General features: G+C 39.8%; 1 protein-coding gene across 4 annotated transcripts in view; it reads left to right on the forward strand.

The window, feature by feature from the left end:
* LOC117828026 (probable pectinesterase/pectinesterase inhibitor 47) overlaps positions 1-8,383 on the forward strand; it is a 25,200-nt gene extending 16,817 nt beyond the window's left edge. For 2 of the 4 annotated variants that reach the window (XR_004634316.1, XR_004634318.1), the window contains one exon: positions 806-1,136. Coding sequence is in view for 1 of the 4 variants with exons in the window: in XM_034704989.1 (XP_034560880.1) it covers positions 806-960; positions 7,281-7,354 (229 nt within the window). In the remaining 3 variants the exon portion in view is untranslated. Of the gene's footprint in view, positions 1-805; positions 1,137-7,280 lie in introns of those variants that run through there. The other 2 variants (XR_004634317.1, XM_034704989.1) reach the window with 2 other exon arrangements.
* The last annotated feature ends 15 nt before the right edge of the window (positions 8,384-8,398 follow it).

The following is an 8,398-nucleotide window of genomic DNA, read 5'->3' on the forward strand; positions in this document are numbered from 1 at the left end:
ACACGAACACTACATACGTTACAACGAGCTCTGCAGCATACATACATTTACGCCAAGTGCAGTTCACACATGGTTAAACAACCACTGACACGCTGGCTGTCATATATGTCCTGGTTTGCACTGTGGGGCCTCGACGCTGAGAAAGGACATAGGAGACACAGAGACAAGATTTTTTTTTAGAACTTAGGTACTATAAGGTGAGTGTAGTGGCATTGTGGCTAAAGTGATACTTTGTTTCATATATGATGCTGTAACCCTGAGAGATGATTGCCTAAGCTACAATTACACTAATTGAGCATTCCAGAGCAGCCTTGCAAAATGGCTGCCGAGCCGGCACACTGTCTGTGATGGCCGACAGGAGTGAATAGGTCTGGAGTGTGTGCGTGGATATAGCTGCGTGCGTTTATGTGCAAGTGTTAGATTGTGCGCCTGTTCGTATACATTATGTGAGAGTTACTCTGCTTTGGGTTTTTACTTACAGCTTTGTGTCGAGGGACGTTTTGTTCACCAGAGGTCTGCTAATCCATAATTTCTGAGCTTAATATACTTAAACTATAGAAACCATTGAGTCAAACCACCTTCTGTTTGAGGGGATTCATTGTGTTTTGTTGCACCTGTAAAAATATGCTACATTTAGGAGGACAGTTAAAGAAGGCTTTTTGAAACAGAAAGCGATGGTGCCGGGAGTCGCTAGACTTCCTTCAGCTTCTTGTCCACCATCTTCAGAATGTCTGCATTTTCAAAGAACAGCATGAAGGTGCTGAATGCGTTCTGCTAAATAGCTGACCTTGTCATTTCTTTACAGCTCTCTGCCTCACAAGCCCAGCACCCGGCCAGTCGTCCAGCCTGCCATCCAGCTATCCTCTCATCCATCTACCCAGCCCACCCGTCCGCCCGGCCGCCAGCCAGCCAGGCCGGCCCTGCCCTGCCCAGAACTGGCAACCTGCAGGAGTCATCAGGGTTAGTGCGCCTTTGGCAGGCCTCTGTGCCAAAACCATCTGTAAGCATCAGGCACAAAGTGGTAAATTTATAGATCTGCACTTAAACCAAAGGCCAGACGATCAAAAAATATACTTACTTGAAAGAAAGAGAGAGAATGGGCTGATCTTGAGCCATCAATAAAACACTGAAATGGCTTCTGATTTATAACAGTCAAAAGGACAAGTCCGGAGATGTGCAGTGGTTTCACTGCAACGCAAGAAACTGTTTCATTTTTACAATGGTGGAAATTCAAGTGATGAAAATTTTGCTTGCATTATTTAAATTTATATTTCTTATGTCTTTAGCACAAGGGGAGCAATGACTGCTAATTCATTTTTTTACCAAAACATGTCTCTAATGACACAAGTCAGATATCATGTCTGTAAGTGAGAGCAGCTGAAGAGGTGTGCACCTTCTTACCTTCTTAAACACACACACTTTGGTACAGAGATAAGCAGCATACTCTCATTTACATACCCACTTTTCTTCATTTCATATGAGGCTACACACACACACACACACACACACACACACACACACACACACACACACACACACACACACACACACACACACACACACACACAGACACAGCACAGATTATAAGCAACACTGGATTAAGTTAAAGCTGTGCCGTTTTGCTAATAATTCAAATACTGCAAGTGCTAGCATTTTCTGCAGTTCATCAGGGAGACGCTGTAAAGACAAAGCTGAACTAAATGACTACCAGCGCTCAGGCCTTATCGCAAATGTGTGGGTGTGCGGTTTGTGTGCTCATGTAAGAGAGGGAGAAAAGAAGTGTATGTGAATGTGCGTGCACACAGACATAAATGTGACAGCCGAGGGTCGGGCTTACACACTGAAATCTCTGCTGCGGCGTCCAATGCATTCGTTGAGCAGGAACGTGTTCACACCATTCGGTCTTACAGTAGAGATACAGCAGAGCAGAAAGACAGCGATGAGGGAACACATAGCTGTTCACACTATGTGAATGTGCGTGCATAGGTGTGTGAACCTGAGATACAGTACCTCTGCTGTTAGGTATTGATTACAGTGAATAGTGCTTTTCTCCCCCTCTCTCTATAAGACTCTCTGTCAACAATTCCTTTATAGAAACAACAGAAGTAACGCCCATAAATACAGACGTGAGAATACGGAAAGAAGCACACATAAGGGCAGCTAATTTACATCTAACCATGCAATTACACTAAAAAGCCAAGTTACCACCTCACAAAATACAATTTAGGAATATAAGAAAATAAAGAATTGAATCTTATTAAACAGCATTCTATTTAGTTTGTATTATTTTTCATTATGGAAGGAGTTCTGAATTATCATAACATAGACCAGTTCATCGTTTCTTAATAAGGGGAGTTTTACATTCAATATTAGTATGGTAGTTATTTCATCTGATCATTTTATGAGGTATATGGTATCTGATTATATCAGAGACCTATTTAGTATTATTGCAACCCATTTAAAAGAGCTCCTGGTATCCACTGCTATGCCAACAACAATTTAGAAATGTGCCTATAAAAGAAATGAGGTTAGAAAGGCCAGGTCGAAGACGTAATCTTGTTTTGGTAACTTATTTAATTGGAAAGATATTGATGTTCACCTTTGAGTAGAGGGAACATGAGGACACCGGTCTGTGTGTTTCCGTGTGTGTGTGTGTGTGTGTGTGTGTGTGTTTGTTTCTGTGTGTGTGTGTGTGTGTGTGTGTGTGTGTGTGCGCCAGTGTTCTGCAAAAGGCCTTTTAGAGAGAGTGGAGTATGAAGGAAATGGATGCTTGGCAGATGCACAGGCAGCATCCCTTATCACTGCTGCTCTCAGAGCTGACCACCACAGCTTCTTAATAATGGAACATAATAAAACACAGACTCATTTCTATTTATGCACTCACTAACACCTCTCTCAACTTTCCTGTGTGTTTCTACAAATAACATTAATGCATGAAACGATGTGTCAATATCTTGGGGTCTTGTTCATGTCTATTCTTCATCAATCATCGTGTCATTTAAAGAGAGGGGTCTCTGAAGGAAACTGAAGAAATCTGGATTTAAGTTTTAGTCCGTTTTGCGTGAGCTAATATGGAATAAAGGGGAAATTGTGTTTGACCCAAGTGGAAGTCTGCTGTTTAATAGTGTGGGTCTAAAAGGCAGAGATGGGGAGGATGTTCTCCACAGCAAAGCTTTCTGCCTCCCTGGCTTTCATCCCAAGTGCAGACAACAGACGTCGTCATTTTCCAACTCAATTTACAGACGCATTAGGAGATGCTGAGGCGCGCCCAACTCTCTCAAATGCAATCAGTCTGCCTGTGTGTTTTAAGAGGAAATTGAGGGTGCAATCTTTATCGACTTCTTTTTGAATTCTCCTCTCTTGTAGACTCATTTCCCCACTAAAATAATTCCAAATCATAAACAGCTGCATATGGATTTTTTCATGACCACGCTTTACTGCTCCGTCTCTCTTTTAGGTTACATGAAAAAAGGCAAAGAGGATGATTGATATGACTGTTTAAACTCATACAGATTTAGATAAAGACCGATTTCCTGAGGTAAGTGAAGAATAAAAAAAGAGTAAAATCTTACCCATTTATCTATCTATGTCCTCTTAGTATTTATCCATCCAGTGGATTGCAAATTTAGCACCGTTTTTTTTTGTCCTCTACAGAGGACGACAGAATGTTATAAAAAATGAGGCAAAACATCCCGTCTTTAAGTCAGTGCATGTGTCATTTCTGGAAAAGTTTAAGTCACTGAGATGTAAGGTCTCATGTCTTATAAATAAGGATTTGTTCAGTTTTTCATCCTACAGTCCCTTTTTTTTATAAATGGGATTTTGAAGCACCTGCAGCTGCAGATAGTACAGCATGTTCTTCACGGCGTAATGTGAAATAAATTAATGGTTCAATTTAACATAATAAGAATAATTTGAATGAATGCCACTATTTGCACATTTTTACAGAAATACAACTAGGCCTGTTATATTTTCTGAGGGGTAAATATACGTTCAGGCAATGACAATGTGTTGAGGTTATTTAGCTATATGTCTACAGAATTAATTCAATGCTTCCTCTCTGCGTTTAATGACGTTTAATGTCTTTTTTTACTCAGGGGTTGTCCAGGTTTGCAGAGGTTTGTTCAATATTATAGTGGGTGAATTGATCTTCAATTGACTTCACAATAGCATTAAAAAGCTCTTTAAATTTGGCTTTGTGAAACCTGCTGACACCCTGAAAGTCTGCCTCTCCCTCTCTCTCCATGTAATTGATTTTTACACCTTTGAGCATCACAATAGTTTTCTGAGTGCACTTAAGGGAGAGATTCAGGACAAAGTCAGCTTGAGAGGTACATCCATGTAGATCTCACACACACCCTCTGCCCACAGTCCTGCCCTGCTAATGTCCTGTCTAACCCTCAGCTAAAGCTCTGCCTCAGTGAAGGCTTGTGTTGAGAGGAGAGAGAGAAGCAGGATGCAAGACAAAAGATCGTGAGCTATGAATGGTAGAAAAAAGAGGAAGGGATGGAGAAAGGATGAAGAAATGATAAATAAAAAAAGCGATGGTATCATCTATTAAACAGTCCGATCTTTCAATTGCTTCAGTCTCTCAAAAATATCACAAAACAGTCATCGTCTCTTCCACCTTTCATTTCTCCCTGTATAACCTCATGTTTTGGACCAGCTGTTCACTCATCTGTTAAACTTCTGATCTTTCTTTTTCTTCAAACATCCGATTTGTCCAATTGCTTCTTGACCTGCATTACATTTCTTTACTTTTTACCTGCCTTATATCCTTCCAACATTCCTCCTTTTTTCAGTAAGCGCTTTTCTGAATCACCTACTAAGAGATGTTCCAACCACAGCAAATTGATCACCTCCACAAATGCATAGCTCAGATATTGATCATTCCTCACGCCGTGGACGGTTAGACACACAAAACATTATTCAAACGTGCAGTTAAGTGGCTGAATCTCTCCGGCAAATCTCCTTTCTGCCGAGCAGCGGTGTGGATCTATAGCATTCAGGTGGAGGAGGTCTCTCGAAGCATGTGGATGGTATCTTGAAACGAGGGGCTGGCTGCCATAGCAACCATATGATGAGGCAGGCAGGGCTATTTAAAGGAATTCAGCTGCTGCTCGCGTTCCCGTCAGCTTCACACCGGTCCAGTGAGAGACAAAGAAAAAGATATGAATGCAAGAAAATGTACGTCGCCATAACTCCACACTGAATTATAATGCTTGAATATAAAGCAGGAATATAAAGGAGTCAAATGTAACATTTTTTATAATCTAAATTAGGGTTTGTATTGCACAAAAACACCTCACATACATTTAATTTACGATGCTCTGTTGGGGTTTCAACATTTTTTCACTTGCCTTAACTCTTATTCAGAATCTGCTACCCATGAGGATCATATCTGGTCTTTTGTCCACCACTCCTTAGTATTTCTTTTTCAAGCAGCTCTCTCTCCCCCTAGTGCCTATTGAATAAATCAGATTTAATTGCAGCATTTTCGCTTAACAAAACAGCTAAACATTTAAATTCCCTGCCTCATCGTTTCGCTGAGGACATGCTGAGCTTATTTTACATCAATTCTCTTGTATACACATGTATGTCATGGATGCACATCAGTGAGTATTATATAAAAGGGGAATTGTTCAACAAAGCCATCAATGAATTTCAAAATGCTACATTTGTTTGTGAGGCAAATCTTTGAATTTTATAGGCCATTGAAAAGTAATGTATCATATCAGTGAGACAAAAAATCTCCTTTAAAGAGGTTTCCCTCAGTGGACAGTAAGTGTGAGATGAAGAACTGCTGTGCACCTAGACTACTTCACATGCCAGATGGAGAGAGAGGGAGAGCAAACAAAGGAGAGTGTGGTTTACGAAGCATATTTTATACAGTCATCTCTGTCATTATAGTTGGTTTAAGAAGATTTACACCTGAAAGAAAATGACATTTATTTCCCATCTTCCACTAAGAGTATTACAGTATTTCAAGTTAACCTCCCATGTGTATCTGTCAACACTGAACTAATAATAGGCAGTGCTTCCTGTCTATTCTGCAGCTTTTAGTAGACATCTGAGCCTCTTTCACTTCTCTGCCTCTGCTTTTCACCAAATAACCACCACCAAAAGAGCTGCCTGGAACACAGTGTGCAGATTAAAGAGGGCGGCTTTCCCCAGTCAGCAAATTAACAAATTGATCAAACATTTGCAAGGTCCCTTTAATAGATATTGTTTTCAGATTCCTGTAAAATTAGAAAGGAGGCATTAGTTTGTAGGCTGAATGGCATAAAGCATGGTTGTGTGGGAGCCAATCATTTATCAAAGATTACACTATTTCATTTTAAGCTGATTATTTGTCAAAAGATCACTAGACAAAATATTTCTCAGCAACAATTATGATAATGGTTTCATCCTTTGAGTCATTTCATGAGGTTCAATTACCAAACATTAAGTTCTTTAACATCAGGATGAGAAGCCTTTCGTTGTCTTCTATGTTTCATTAACTTTGAGAATAATTCAAAGTAAAACCTAGAATGAAAATAAATGCACTTGCAGCCATGAACAGAGCTCTGCTGTTGGTTGATTTTAGCACAAGACACTAAACAATCACATGTTTCAGAACTGGGCTGTAGCTAAATGACCCAAAATCAAACGTGCATCTATTTATCTGACAACCTCACTGCCCTTGGTTCACACTGGCTGATAGGTGACTCTTCGTCTCCCATAAATGAATGCCCCAGATCTTTCTGTTCTTTGATCATGCTGATATTCTAAAACATTTTAATATAAAGTGCACAGTTTTGGTGATACTACAGGTGCTCTTTTATCACTCAGCTTGCCCAACGTGCTGTTCCATCGCCTGTGAGAGCAGTCAGGAAGATTTAAAGTGCTTCATAGAAGCAAAATTATAAGTGACCTCTCTGGTAACACTCCCTCTGCTCTTCACTCTGCTCTTTATCTCATTCTAATCCCAACTCATTTCATATGCTAAGTATAAGCTTATATCCCTCTTCACTGTACGTACACACACATCCTGTGCTGTGATTATAAAATTAGCATAGGGGATGTTGTTGGAGCTGTAGAGAGCTGAAGCAGGGGGTTGTGGGTGGTCTAAAGCCTGTCAGGTGTATAGAGGTGGGGCAGAGATTCCCAGAATCCCTCATATCTGGATTATGAAGAGAGCTCACTCAACAAGAGGAACCCAGAGAAAGTTCCCCCATGCCTCTCTATGCCTCTATCGGATGCCTCCCTTTGGATCTAATTTGCATGTTCTCTTTTCACAGTTGTCACAGATGTAGTGAAGATTAGGAAAGAGGATGAGGGAGAGCTGACTCTGACCCCCAAGCGGACGCAATGAGATGGAACCACTTATCTTCCTTCAGATGGAAAACCACCTCCACCATCAGAGCCCCATCTGCTGGCCTGGTAGGGAGGGACAGCTGGTGTTGTGAATCAGGCCGCCACAGTCTAGGGACCGGCTACTTCCCAACACCAGGGTCTCACCCTTACCACGCACATCTTACCAGACTTCATCTCTGTCTCGAAGAATTCAGGCAAAACATATTCTACATGCTTGTTACTGCTTTTAGTGTTAGATATATTTCGCAAAAATGTATATAAAAAATGTGTTGAATTTATTTTCAAAACCTCATTTAATACACACAGCAAACATAACTTAATTTACAATTAAAATAAAGTTTCCTTTAAGAAGAAAACATCATAAACATGTATTGAATATGTTTGTGTTTCCTTTATTTTCATTATTCAGGACATTCAAGAAATCACATGAAAAATACCTGATCAAGATGTGATATGTTTGAAAATGTCTTCATGCATTTGTTGTATTTTGTTGTATTTTGTTAGAATGTATTTTCAAAGAGAAAGTTTGAACTTTTGACCATTTGAACTCATTGCATTGAAAGAAAAAGTCTGAGCCAGCTACCTCTACCTGTCTCCTAATGCTGCCTGCATTGCATTTTGACAAATTTTCACAAGGAATGAGTGACATAATGATTTTTAAGTAGTGTTCAATATTCAATGTTAACTGTTCTATTTACTCCTGGCATGTGACCCTGCAGGTTTAAACTGCTGTTGTGGAGTGGTGTATCTTGAATTCCTATTTCCCATCAACTGTATCACTAGAGTTTGTTCCTACTGCAATTGGTGTCCTTTTCTCCAAGATAAGATAATAGTTTCTATTATTTGCTTTGGCCAGCACAAGCAAATCCATTCACCAGTCTTTTGTATCATTATTTTGTAGACACCCTTGTTTCTGCACAAACTATGAACTAAATCCATTCCAGTTTGTTAATAAAATCATTTTTTGTACAACTTAAAAATGTTCAATTATTAAAATATAGAGACTAGTATGGAAATAAGTGATAAGGTTACTAACAGAATT

Source organism: Notolabrus celidotus, chromosome 16 (assembly GCF_009762535.1).
Source record: "Notolabrus celidotus isolate fNotCel1 chromosome 16, fNotCel1.pri, whole genome shotgun sequence".
Lineage (NCBI taxonomy): Eukaryota > Metazoa > Chordata > Actinopteri > Labriformes > Labridae > Notolabrus > Notolabrus celidotus.